General features: G+C 37.3%; 1 protein-coding gene across 1 annotated transcript; it reads left to right on the top strand.

Moving 5' to 3' along the window:
• The first annotated feature begins 258 nt into the window (after positions 1-258).
• LOC149179251 (uncharacterized) lies at positions 259-999 on the top strand. Its single transcript, XM_089422402.1, has one exon. It carries the CDS (start codon positions 259-261, stop codon positions 997-999), a length of 741 nt encoding a protein of 246 aa, XP_089278528.1.
• Positions 1,000-15,247: the final 14,248 nt, after the last annotated feature.

Genomic DNA, 15,247 nt, shown 5'->3' on the forward strand with positions numbered 1-15,247 from the left:
TGTAGGGAGAAATTTGTTGACACATATTTATGCTCAGCTTCGTCAAGCTTTTCCTCACGATAAAGAAGTTCATTTTAGAGGTGTTTCATATTAGTTGGATATTTGGGACAACTACCTCCTGTTATGGATAGACCTGCATATGCATGTGAAGGTCATGCAAAATAATTATGGAATTTATTCACAATTGTTGTAACTCTTGATACAGTATTCAGGAAAGATGGACAAAGCAATGATCAAAGATTTTTTCATCATCTATTAATGAACATTAGAGATGGTATTCCAACAATAGATGACTGGAAATCACTAATGACATGTACATATTCCAATTTGGATGCTTCAACAAAAAAGCCATTTAATAAGGCTATACATTTGTTTGTAAAAAATGATGATATGCACAATCACAATAAGTGTTGCTTGATATCCCTAAATCACCCTGTTGCATGTATTGTTGCTACAAGATCAGATAGCAACCACACCATTGAAGTAGATGAGGAAAATTTGGATAATGAGCTCCTTCTTGTTGTTGGAGCTAGGGTTATGCTTACTTCAAATTTATGGACTAATGCAGGACTTGTCAATGGTGCCCTTGGAGTAGTTCAAGATATTGTGTATAATCCTGGAACATCACCTCCTAATCCTCCAACATATGTTTTAGTAAAATTTGATAATTATGTTGGAGTTCCATGGGATGAATTATCCCCTCATATTGTTCCTATTATACCTATTGAAAGAGGTCATAATAGACAAATTCCATTGAGACTTGCTTGGGGATTAACAATTCATAAGTCCCAGGGATTAACACTAGAGAAGGAAACTATTGATATTAGAAGGATAAAGCGACCAGGTATTACTTTTACAATGATATATCGAGTTAAATATTTGAATGAACTTCGATTTCAACCTCCTTTTCCATATGATCGATACGAAAAGATGACAAAGTGTGCCAATGTGTCTAAGGGAAAAGAAGAAGAAAACATATTAAGATTAAATGCTAAGTGATTTATGTGTTTTTCAATATTTTCTTCATATCACATCTGAATGTATGATCAATGTATTTGTTTTTCAATATATTAATAATTATTTCATTTTGTTGATCACTAAACATTGTTACATTGTAATATATGTTACTATTTGTATTTATAATCATGTAAATTTCAAAGTATGATGTACAACTAAAAAATATACATAATTATGATAATATAAAAATGTGACATTATTTCCCCCAACTAGAACCAACCTAGATCCATCTAACTCCAGATCTATAATGCACTGAGAGGGATCAAATCCTCGAGTTGAAAACCTTTTCTCAAAGAAGGTTTTCACGTCCAAGGATTTAATCTCTCTCAGTGCATGATAGATTTGGAGTTAGATGGATCTAGGTTGGTTTGTAAATTAAAAAACACGCATATTATGATTGTCTTTCCAAAATTTCACTATAAAACATTTGAAATTGAAATGTCCTTCCATAATTTAACTACACAAATATTTGAAATGGAAATATTTATAAATATTCTAAATTAGCAAAAAATTATTTTAATCTAAATATAGATAAATATTATAATAAGAATAAATTAGCATACAAACACACATTTGAAGTTGAAATGTTTATAAATAATATATATAAACAATATAAAAATAAAAAAATTATTATTAATATACAAATAAATATTAGAAGGTATGTAAATTTATTTTAATTTAAAATATATAATGTGTAGATATAGTATACTCTTATTTTTTAAATAATTAAAATTATAAATTTTTAAATAATTAAAGTATAATTTCTTAAAAAAATTAAATTTATAATAAAATATTTTTAAATAAGTTTGTTTTCGAGTTTAAATTAATATTAACATGTAAAATTTCAAAAACCAAATTAATAATTAAATAATTTAAAAAAACTACAATTTAATACATAATTTTTGTCAACCAGTATTAACACTTTTTATGTGAAATATAAGGAAATTGCATGATATATATAGAGTTTTGATGAAAGGAATTTGTTGATGATTTAGAATGAGATTCTCCATACGCCAACACTTTGAACTTCTTGGTGGCTTGCAAGAGTTAATATGAACAACAACCTTGTTACTTTAAGCTACACAATTGAGGTAGGGTCAATGCCAAGATTAACACAACCCAAACCGATTTCCACTTAGAAGAGAATCATTGCTAACACAGAAGAGTCTTTGTTAAAATTGGAAACTAGCACTAAATTCCACTTTGGATAGCTCAGTTGATGTAGATAATCATTCCATTGAATTCCTCTTTTTGAGAGGACCAAAATCAATATAAAGATCATCCCATTTGGACAAGTGGAAGTGTGATTTTGAATTTTTGTTTTCTAACAAGCAAATTATCAAGGTTAGCCTCACCTCTATGTCAGCTCATCAAGTCCAATAGTCAGGTTTCTTGAACCCAATGAGCTATATATATAGGTGCTCTCAACATTATTTACAGAAATCACTTCACATATTTCTCCTCTCTGAAATAGCCACAGAAAGAAGATGACCTCAACGAAGGAGGAAGGGTAAGATTGACATTTTGGTTGGGTTGTTTGATGGGAAGAATTTCAAAGGAAAGAGGCCGAGCATGTCAAGGGTAAGCTTGGGCTTACTTCTAGGCATATCTTTCTCTTATTGCAAGCCTGGGTTATCTCTGAGGTTGATCGTAGAGCAGGAGTGTTTGAGCATGTTTCTATGGTATAAAAAACTCTCTCCTGGTGGGCCGCATCTACAAGGACCCTTTCTCAAGCAGGCCGCAGTCCTCATATTACTAAAAGGTAGGTCGATAGGGTCAGTGTTTGCCTAGGTGGACCGCAAACCTATTTTGGTAAGCATGGAAGCTTGTTTGGGGGCTGAACTATGCCCTGTTATGTAGCAGAAGGAGGACAAGTTCTCATGAAGAAAGGTCGCAATTATGGAAGGTTGTTTTGGGTGAATTTGTGAGGGTTGTAGAAGTGTGCCACATGCCCTAACCAAGAACATAAATCAACAACAACACACTCCTTCTCTTTTCATCATAAGGTATGAACATAAATAATGTATTTGGGTAGTTTTTGCATGCCCGTTGGATGGTTGTCTAGATTGGACAGTATGGAGCAATTTTTTGATGGATTGTAAGTAGTCCTCACTAGATTAGCTTCTACTATTGTATGACACCTATGGAGAGGACTTATATTGAAGTGATTTTGGATTGCGATATTGAATGAGCCATCTATATCTTATGGCAGATCTTCAAATTGAGAAGTCAATTTTGACTTCGAACTATTATACTCTCTCTCCCTTTCTGTTGAAAATTTGATAATGATAATAACAAGAATTGATCAAGGGTTTTCCCCATCTTGGGGTTTTTTCCCTGGCTTGAGCCATATCATTGTGTTCTCTTGTCTTGGCTTGTCTTCTGTAACTTTTGTTAATGTTCTTTATTTATTTAATGTCAATTTGTTAGTGATTTATGTGATTTCCAATGGAAATCAAATGGATTGATAAATGAGCTCATATGGAAGATTGAAGTAACTATCCTTAGCAAAGAACATGTTAACTAAAGTTAACATGGTATTAGAGCCAGGTGAAGACAAGCCCAAGCAACAGAGAACACAATCAATAAGAAAAAGAAAATGGAATCACTAAATATTAGGCTTCATCACGTCCAAAGGAAGAGATACACCTAGGACCGAGCTCCTTGTGGAATTAAGATAAATTCAGGGCATGATCTCAAGCCATAGTAATTACGACTCTGCCAAAAACTTATCCAAGGAAAAGCAAAGACTATTTTCTGAAGGATTGATGGGCTAATCCAACAACTCATGCAAAGCCAAGTTACGTGTCAAATAAATCACAATTAACAGGACCATACTACTTTTATTGAAGTATAAGACTTTGTGGCAAGCTAAGTTCCATCATTTGCATAAATTACCAGGAGACCAAATCATCTTATTTGATCTCCAGTACTGTTCTTGAGAAGCATATTTAGGAGGCTGAGTACCCTAATGAAACTGAAATTTCCTTGAGTAGGCCGAATTGTTCTGACTACCTCATTTATTGTTGGAAGGGACAAGCTCCTGCAGTAGGTCATATAATATCTCCCTATTGAAGGCTGAATTTAATTTCTTAGATTGAGGGATGAGATCATTCGTTCCTATAGGATGAAATCCTAGTATATCAAAGACAAAATTATTATCATGAGCAGGGGTCCAAGTTCATTTGTTCTAAGGGTGTTGAAGTACTTACATTCTTGAGTAGAACTCCATTGCTAGTTAGCTAAACATATCAGTATATTGAGGATCGATTTGTGACGCTGAGCTACTCAAACAGAAGGATCAAATTTTGTACTTGATCAAATTGTTGTTAGTAATCCCGAGAAGTCGAATTCATTGTTAAGATGTCGTTTTCATTTTGAATTGTTGAGAAGACAAGATCTGATGTCATGTTAATAAAGCATCATCTCTAGAAGAACAAATTTTTGTAGAATTCGAACTATTGAAGTATTAAGATTCATATGATGAAGAAGATTCAAGGGTTAGCTCGAATTTGGGCTTGCAAATTATATCATTACTTCTGACAGTGGGAACTCTCTCCTTTCTATATAAAGGGATGCATCGAGATCCATAAAAATGTCTTCTACAAAGATTCAGTTAAAAATCGCATTGGAAATAAATCTTGGCAAAGATCTTAGATCGCTTAAGAAGGAAATGTCTTCCTAGAAGCTTGTAGACCTAAAGATATCTTTAAAATCAAGATAACATCACTTTTGAAGGAATAGTCTAAAGCAAGAGGACCATATTAAGAAAAACAGAGTTGTCTTCTTTCGAAAATTTATCCACTATGAAGAAGCTATCGGGATCTATTGCAGCACCCTTGTCTTTGGCATCTTGGATAAGGGGTGAAGTACCTTTGAAGTCTTCAAGATTAGTTATAAGAACCTGACATCCCATTGAAGGCCTTTGATCATGAAGTACAAAAGTAGCTGTGGTGGCAAAGACACTTGGAGAGGATTTCTAGACACAGATTGGGATGTGCATCTTGATCGCATGACCCAAACTATGAGAGCAAGAAGGAAACTTATGATCTAAAGGAATCAATAAAGGAATAATTTTCTACTGTCATTATGGCTTCAGAAGCTTCTAATATTTTTGATCTGAGTTGTCCAATCTCCATGACAATAGTTAGGCATGACTAAGAAAATGGGATGGATGTAGTGATCTTGTCCCTGAATAGTTTTTTTTGTTTGACTCAGCAGATGATTTGACCCTAAATATCCCTGATGCAATAGCATTATTTGTTCATCGTGCAGTGGGTGATGACATACTTTGTCCGGACTTTCTGATCAAATCATTGATATCTCTTCCAAAGGATTCCGAGGAAGTTGAGGTAATTCCAAAGGAAGAGAAAATATCTTGTCATCTCCTCTTCATATGGACACATATGACTAGATGAGAAGAAAATCCTTATAATGAATTGGGAAATTTAATGAAACTATCTAGCAACACATTGTTGAAATCTAAATGACCAACTAAATTAAGACTTCAGTGGGAGCTATAGAATCCCTAGAGAATGGCTCAATGACTCTCGCCCAATGATTATTTCAAGAAGGATAATCATGTCAAAGGAGGTTGACAAAGGCTATACATAACATCTGATTATGATCCGATAACTGATAATATTTGCTACCTAAGAAGAAACATGACTATAATTAGCTGAATTTGGCACATGGATCAAAGGATTAATAATAGGGTGTAAATTTCTTAGATGATTATAATTTGGACAAGGTTACTTTTCTGATAATTTGAGGGAGCTATTGTTAAGCTATGATGCTTGAATATAGTTATTAATGATGTCTGTCAAAATGGTGATTCTCTTATTCATCAATGTAAGAGGGAGTTGACTTTTAGAAGTCAAGATGAAGGACCTAGGTTTGCTTCTGAGCTTAAAGGTCTGATAAGATGGAGACATTACTGATTCAGACCCTAGTGTTATTGATAAACACTTGATCAGTCGTATGCCATACTACAAAGATTTTGAGACAAATCATGGTTAAGCCTCATACATTAGATTGCTTCTAAGAATCCCGTGAGACATCTCTGGGGCAGAATCTATTATGGACTGAGATACACTACATGAAATTTGAGGTTGCACGAATATATATATGATGACTGGGCTGCCAATTTGGTGGATCATAAGAGCATGTATGGATGTTTCTTCTCATTGGGATCTGCTTCAGTTTCTTAAATGAGGAGGAAGCAGAAATCAGTTGCACTTAGCACCGCTGAGGCTGAATACATTGTTGCTAGTATGGCCTGTTGTGAATTTTTTGGTTGAGGAAGCTCTTTATTGAGATGATTTAGCATGCGTTGGATACCATTGTGATCTACTGTGAAAACCAAAGTGGGAATCATCTTTCAGAGAATCTCATGGTTCACGACTGCTCCAATCAAACTCGCTAAGTATGTCCAGCCACTCGGCTTCTCTTCAGTTTAGCTTGGGTTTCTCAAAAAAATACTTCAGCCCACTATGGTCTGTCATAAGGTTAAATTCTGACCAAGAAGGTAATGCCTCCACATCTTCAAAGAATGAATGATGATGACCAAATCTAGATCATGATTCACATAATTCACCTCATGCTCATTTGATTTTCGTGACTCATAGCATACTGCCTACCCTTCTTGCATCAAGACTCCACCAAATACTTCTTTGCAGGCATCGGTGCAAACCACAAAATTCTTGTTATGATATGCAATCCTCAACACTGGTGCATTTGTGAGTAATGTTTTAAATTGCTCAAATATTGTTGCACATTCGGTTTTCCACTAAAATTTCTTTCCTTTTCTTTGCAAGGATGTGATAGGATAGCCTATCTTAGAGAAATTTTTAATGATCTCCTATAGTAACATGCCAAGCCTATGAATGATATGATCTCATTCACATTCTTTAGGCTTGGATACTCCATGATATCCTCGAAATTCTCTAGATCAACGAATATCCCTTGGAGACAATATGCCCCAAATAATGTATTTGTGACTGAAAAAAGTCACACTTACTAAGCTTTCCATAGAGTTTGTGGTCACTCAACAATTGTAGCATTGCAACCAAATTATTTTTATACTCTTCCTCTATCCTTGAGTACACTAGTATGCAATCATCAAACACAATGAAAAACTTGTCCAAATAGGGACACAACACATGGTTCATTAGGCACATGGACATGGCAGGGACATTAGTAAGCCCAAAGGGTACCACTAGAAACTTGTAGTGCCTATACCTTGTCCTGAAATAAGTTTTATGAATGTCCTCCTCCTTGATCCTTACTTGATGGTATCCTAACCTCAAGTCAATCTTGGAGAAGATTGTTGCTCCTCTCAATTGATCAAAGAGATCATCTATCCTTGGAAATGGGTACCTTTTCGTGATGGTTACCTTATTTAAATGCCTGTAATCAATGCATAATATAAGGGTCCCATCCTTCTTCTTTACAAACAATACAGGTGCTCCCCATGGAGACACACTTGGCCTTATGTAGCCCTTTTCAAGCATTTCTTTTAGCTACAACTTCATCTTGACCAAATTCGAGGTGCTCACCCCATATGGTGCCTTGGATTCTGGTACTGCTCCAAGTACCAACTCAATAGATAAATATAACTTTGTGAGGAGGTAATCGAGGAACCTCCACAGGAAGGACATCTGCATACTATTGCAAAATTGGGTACCCTTTTATTAGTTCACTTTCCTCATCTTCAATATCATTGCCAACTTTCATGTCCTTAGAAACTTGTACTACAAACAGTGTGCAACTTTTTCTGTTGTTGTGTTTGGCTAGCATACTAGTGATCAACCTTATGAAATAGGTTTTTTCTTGCCTGACAACACTCTTCTTTCTCCTTTCTCATCCAAGCATTTGATTTCCTTTTTAAAGCAATCTACCTTGGTTCTATATAGGTATAACCAGTCTAGGCCCAATAATATGCCATGTGCAACCAATGGAAATGTATTCAAGTGTGTTGTTATGGGAATTTCACTGAGCTCAAATGTACAAGACTTTACCCTATGGTTGATCTTCCTTTTTGTCCCAATTTCTAGCTAAACTAGTCATGGTACTTCATGCAATTCACTGACTAGATTGCATTTATCAACAAACTCTAGGTTGACATAACTATAATTAGAACCTAGATCAATTAAAATGGAAATAATTTGATCATGCAACTTACTTGCATCTCAATGATGGATGCCTAGTGATCTACGTGGCGGTTTTCCATTGTTGCATAAATTCTAGGCATACTCCGAGCTACCTCACCCACCGTGCAAGCCTCTTGAGCACTGTAAAAATTTGGTTTGACATTTTGCTGATGTTGACAATCCCACAAGTATAACATTTGAGTGGCTCTCGGTCATTAAACTTGGGTTACCCTATTGGGGGACGTTGCACATTTTTCTTAACAACATTGTTAGGTTTCTACTAAGGTCAATGTATAGGGAATGGGTGCTTAACTTCCCTCCTTTTTGAGCTCTTCTTAGGCAATTTTTTCTTATTCCCAGTGCTTCTTTTTACTTGACAGTTACCTTTGATCTCTGGCCTTCATTTTTCTTTCTCATAGTAGTGCTTTCACTTCTTGATGGCATCTTCTAGAGTTTGTGGTTCCAATAATTCAATTTTATCTTTGAATGACATAGGAAATCCTCTAATGAATCTCTGAATTTTGACTTTTTCATATTTGAGATATGGCACATACATCAATAGTTCTGAGAACTTGGTGACATATTCATCATTATTTAATTTACCCATCTTGAGTTCATATAACTCTTTTTCCTCTCTATCACAATAACATTCATACAAGTATTTCTCTTTGAAGAGCTTTTCAAACTCATCCCTGATCAATTATTTCTTGACAATGCCTCTAATGTTCTTCAAATATTCCCATCATATATTTTTAGAATAATCATGGATTTTGAAAAATTTATTCATGCCCAACAACCATGCTTTTGCATCCTTTGATTTCTTCATTTCCCCACCAAACGTGGGTGGCTTGGATTTCTTAAATTCCTGAGGCTTGTGATTATTTTCCTTGTTTTATAAATGACGATGATGGTGATGATGAGAGTGATGGTGATGCCTCTTGGTAGCAGAACTAGATGGTCAACTAGAATGATTCACATGTGTGTTGGTTCCTCCTCTTGGGATGCTTAATGGTGCATCTTCGTTTATAGTATCTTCACTTTCATGCCTATGCTTCTTCCTGGACTTGTCACCATCTGCCTCATTTGTATTTTCCTCTAACTCATGAGGGATCTTCCTGCCTCTATGGCTAGCCCTCATCTCATATTGTTTTTCTCTATGCAGATCTAAGAGACTTCGCAGGATGATTGAATTTATCTCAACTTGTCTCTCTTGGGCTCTTACTAGACTTTTATTATCTTCCTTGTAGCTTCTAACTTTAGCCTGTAGAATTGTCAAGGTGACCAACGAGTCTAGAGAGTGATTCCTTCCCCTTGGTCCACTGACCTTTCTTCTTCATTGGCCTTGACCTTATCACTTCCATGTTGTGATTGATGAGAACTGTATTGTACAATTCCAATCCTCATTTCTTCTTTTCCTCTCTCTTATGTTAATCGTGATGTGTTTTCAATCACACAAACTATTAGATATTTCATGTAATAAACAAATAAACATAGAAAAGGGCATGAGATTTTCTCATGGGGAAATCAATTCCATTCCGGTTGTAACAGAACAACCAGGTTAGTATGCCATCATATCAATAAATTATATGCAACAATCAAACAACTTGCAACTCTACTATTATTGCATAATTGGTAACTAGAAGCAAGATTGTGGCCTTGATATTGCTCTTATAGAGTTGCTGTAATAGTTGTCTACAACAAACAATCCATATTACCACATAGTTATTAACAATCATCCAATCACTATATCAATCAAGCATGTAGTTAATTTATTTGGACCTACTTTTAACACCTAAATACTTTGTTTAGATACTTTCTAAAAATTCTTTACTTTCTCATGATAGAGCCCATCCAGTCCAAGTGTTGAACCTAGATGCTCTAATACCATATGTAATAACCACACCCATATTACCCCATGGGGTGGCTGCCACTACTAATCTGACCCTCCTTGTGTTATCAGAAGAATGGGCTAACTTACATTATCTTTTTCTTTTTTTTCAATTATACATATATGTATATAAATGGGCACATTAGTTACTATATATATATATATATATATATATATATATATATCCCACCAACCTTACACTCCATTGGTGTGCTTACACTTCATAAATCCAACAACCCTCATCCACCAATACTACTAATACATGGTTGCGCCAAGCTAACATGTCGAACATTATTTTGATAGGAGGAGTCAACACATTCACTATTTCAGTTTCAAGTTCTAGTGTCTCCATCGGGCGACCCACATTTTCCCCATCTCATCTTACGGCTAAAATTATTTGCACGACCCCTTCTACCTCCATGTTGACGTCACCAAGGAAGGGTGTCATAACACCACCTCTGTCGTCGACACCACCTCTATCGTCTGATCACTGAATGAGATCTCATTCATTCATTGGTTCGGTGGCCCCGCCACATTATCCCGATGCTCTCACACTGACTCTTCTTATGCATCCTAAGTGGGACCTCCGGGACATGCCATCCCATCCTTCTCATCCCGACGATAACTTGGTTGCATTCCTTTATTCTTCTAGGATCATTCTTTTGGGTAGACTTGGCAGGTAGGACCTCCTCTCAGCCAATGACCTAACCATAATGCTTATGTGTATGTGGAGTTGCAAGGCCTCCTCTTCCCTCTCATCAGTCATGCAGACTAGATTGCCACCTAAATTTGTTTCCATGTCACTCCGCCTCTCTATTGCCTTGGCATTTGAAAGCCTTTGGGGTCTTTGCACCGGGATATCCTGTCAGGTGGATCTGCCCCCCGACCAATGGTGGAATAACTCGGCTTATGTGCCTACGCACGTGGCCATACTTAGATCATCCTGCTTGTTTTGTCCCGACACTCATATTATTTCCACCCTTTTATTCCTTCAGAGCGAGATCTCTGAGCCTATGTGGGTTGGTGGGTCTCACCTCCACACATCATCACACATGATTAGCCCACTTGGACATGTTAGAATAATTTCATCCCACTGCTTGCTACTTCGACACTCTCTTTACATGTACCTCTTGCACTTCCAGGATAAGGCCCCTGGGCCATATGATAAGTGGGGCGCCACACCTCGAGTCAATGGTATAATTGCCAGGCTAGAATGGCTTCCAACACATCTCGACTAACATTATCCACTCCTTTACTTCTATGTGCTCGAAATTCCTTTGAGATTGAACCACTAGGTTTCGCTATCCTGTGGGAACCACCTCCAACCAGTGGCAGGACCGTCGGGCTTGCGTGTTAGCCAAATCATCCCGTTAGTTATCATCCTAGTTGATCCCTCTACTGCGCAAAAAAACCTCTAGGGTACTATTTCTGGGCCATGTCGTCTACCTCTCATCCAATCACAATAAGTGAAACTAGACATGCCAATGCTAAGCCTCCATGACTAGGATTCTGCCTGGTGGAAGGATACTGTTAGTCAACCTCTTTATAAAGTTAACCCCCTGCCCTCCTTCGTTGTAACATTTCTCACACTTGATCTCTACCATGGCCGACCAAAGAGGGCCTTCACATCTTGAGCCATCTGCCTAATCTCAGTCTTAGTGTTCCTTTGCAAGGCTCGCTCCTTTTTGTGCATCTCGCCTTTCACTAGCTTTCTTGGCCATGACTCGACCATGAGAGTTTAACAAATGCCGAAATATGCATCCAGTCTGATAATGTCAAGGGCGGCTTATAAAGCACCTGTCAACACTACGAGCTTGAGCTGAAGCAACTCCAAAAAGTTCCAGGCCCTTGGGTATTCCGTATTTCGGAACAAGGAATCCCTCGCATGCCCACGCTAGTGATCTGTTGGCCACGCACTGCTAAGGACTTGTAGTGAACTCCTTAAAGGGCTCCACCTCTCCTACCACATGTTAAGATCTCTAGACTCCAAAGAAATCTTGTAAGAAACTCCATGGAAATTCTCATGGGTTTTAGGGGCATTTGGCTATTAGCAGGGACATGCACCCCCCAACATCAATGCCCCTAGGGAAAAAATGCAGGCTACTAAAATGCAAGGTTGAGAGGCATTTAAGGGTTTCCATCGACCCAATAATGTGCAACACCTTGACCAACTGCTTGATGGCACTTGTGAAAGACCTCCATTCCATTCGAACACAAGACATAGTATGAAGGATGAAGTCTGGTGAAAAATGGTTCAACATCGACACCACTAGAACGAGAACAATTGACACTGAAAATGCAAGGATGGAGAAGCCCCGACACAAGGTTAAGGGTTCTTATAACCATGAGAGGGAGTCACCCTCTACATCAACACAATGCCACATAATTGTAATATGGCTCATAGCCAACATATGTACATCGAACCTGTCGAAACAGGCAATCTCCATTGTAACCATTGCACATTGATAGAGAGAGTTCTTATATTAAATAATGTTATGGTTTAGTTCACATCTTTTTAGCCTCTTTTAATGCCTTCAAGGATTTACAATGTATTTTATTCATTTTTTTTTTAATCTTAGAATGTGTTTAGGTAATTCATAAGCATACCATTTCATCTAGAATGCAACATAAAACTGCTTATTATATAAATACATTGCATATTTTACCATTCAAAATCTTAAGGACATAATATAGTCCTAATATGTTCTTTGCAACACCATGTTAAGATTAAAATGTAACAAACATTTAATTGATTTACACATAGCATTTCACCGAAAATGCAAACATGTATTCATAGGTGTTGCAGATACATAAGAGCATTTATCTTGTAATGTTTGGGCAAATGAGTCTCGGACTACTACTCTCCACCCAAACATAGACAACTGCAACCAAGCTCACTTGCAGTTGTCACCCCCAAGCCAGATTCCAGAGATTGAGGGGGGTTGTTGAAGGATTGAAACACAAACTTCCAGCTGGATCAGGGACTCCAGAGGACCTCTATCCTCAATCGCACCAAATACCTATTGTATTTGATTATGCACAGTGAATCTAGAGGTTCACCATCTCCGCGCTCAAGAGTAGTACCAAAGATTCACCTCATTCCCAGGAAGTCCAATATCCATTGTAACACCAAAGCATAAACACATAAATTTTCAAGAATGGTGTTTGTAGATATTAACTCAAAGTTGGTCTCTTCCCAAGCTGTCCAGGGCTCCAATGACTATTATCTCAACCTACAACCTCCAGGGGACCCAAGATGTTACAGGGCTCCAGAGATTCTATCCCAACCCACAGCCTCCAGGGAATCCCAAGTTGTTACAGGGATCCATATATTCCTATCTCAACCCACAACCTCCAAGGAACCCAAGTTGTTACAGGGCTCCAGGTATTCTATCTCAACCCACAGCTTCCATGGAACCCAAGTTGTTACAGGGCTCCAAAGAATAGTATCCCAACCCACAACCTCCGGGGAACCAGAGAACCAATCCCCTTCACTTCTCTTCTCTTCCATGTTACTCCCTACTCAATGTTGCTTGACTGGATTACCCCCCTCCTCAGTGTGTGAGGGATGATAGAATGAATACCTCCCCCCCCTGATTGACCCATTTTTTTCCTATGTTGTTACTTTTCCTTGTTGTGCAGGGATTCCCATCCTCATCCTTGTTTCCTTGTCCAGTCCAATCTTCATAACTTTGTGTTGTCCTCTTTCCTTGTTAAGGGTCTCAAGCACATGGGGTTGTGTACTTTCCTTGCAACCCATATGTATTCAGAAGTCAGTCCATTAAGAACATGCACCAAGCAACCTTTAATGGTTGTCCCAAATAGTCCAGGTTTCTTGCATAAGGAAACCTTTCTTGTCCCAAGTAAGCCACCTCCTTAGCTCTGGAATCCATGTCCCCTTTGACTCAACCCGTTAACATATTTTTATAAAATATTTCCATTGTAAATTTATGAGGACACCTAGGTTGGTGTTTTCACACATACCACAAAATTTGTTCTCGAGTATTGACACATCTTGCAATTGATATTTCTTCATCTTCTCACCTAGTATCTAACAATGGGGAATTGATGGTCATCTACAAGCTTCAAAGATATGTCAAGCGAGCCTATGCCACAACTTGAACATACTACATGAGCCTAAAGCTAGAGTTAGCCATGATTCAGAGTTTTAGCGACAGACGGAGCAATGCCCCGTGAGCATGCATTTGGTTGGTGGTCTTCATTAAACCACCACAGGTTGAGACGTCAATGGTTTCTTTTTTTTCCAATAATTAGGGAGCACTTCCTCTAGCATAAGACTTCAACTTCTAGCTAGATTTGGAACTGTTCTAGGAACTGCATCAAGCATTCTAGGTTGAGGCCTCAATGATCTCCCTTCTCACAACATTAAAAGGCACTTCCTCTAGCATAAAATTTCAGCTTCTAGTCAGAGTTGGAACTATTTTAGGAATTAACTAAGTATTCCAGTGTTGGTGGTCAACCTTAAATCACTGCTAGTTGAGACCTCGAGTTCTCCCACTTTATACCATCAGTTCAAAGAGCACAATCAACGAATTGCTTCAATTCATCTTTCTCATTACAACTCTCTTCTTGGATTGATATATACTCCTTCATATTAAATGGGAGAATGTTGGACACCTAATCGGCTAAGGGTTATAGTGTGGAATCTGACTAGTCAATGGAGTCCAAGAGAGCACTTGGAATATGAAAACCAAGACTCATAAGACGATATAAATATGTAAATCTTTGTAAATAAAATGCATTCAACATTTTATTCTATCATTTATCAATATTTAACCATTAACCAATTTAAAAATAAAAATAAAAATAAATAAATAAATAAACTTTAATTTACTTAAAAAAAAATTCAATTTTTTTTTTTTTTTATCTTGACCATCTCCGTTTTACGAATTTTCAACCTTAACCACCTTCGGAAAAAAACCCTCAAAATCCATCCTTAACCGTATATGACTGGATGTATAGACCATTCTTCTTCCAGTCCCTTTCAAAATTAATTCGGATATCTGCACCGTGTCATATTCACGAGGAAATGGCCAAACAGAATCAGGTGCTATTAGCAAGTGTCAGCCTTTCGTCATATATCTCGTAGAGTACCCGCGGATTTCCTGAGTGTGTCCTGTTCAGGAGGAAATGGCCAAAACAGAAGCAGGTGCTATTAGCAAGTGTCAAC

The sequence above is a fragment of the Pinus tabuliformis genome, chromosome 4_1 (assembly GCF_031772625.1).
Source record: "Pinus tabuliformis cultivar Carrire ecotype Pingquan chromosome 4_1, CPIR1, whole genome shotgun sequence".
In the NCBI taxonomy this organism is placed as follows: domain Eukaryota; kingdom Viridiplantae; phylum Streptophyta; class Pinopsida; order Pinales; family Pinaceae; genus Pinus; species Pinus tabuliformis.

Excerpts from the sequence above, each read along its gene's own strand:
- LOC149179251 (XM_089422402.1), top strand. The coding sequence starts at position 259 with ATGAACATTAGAGATGGTATTCCAACAATAGATGACTGGAAATCACTA.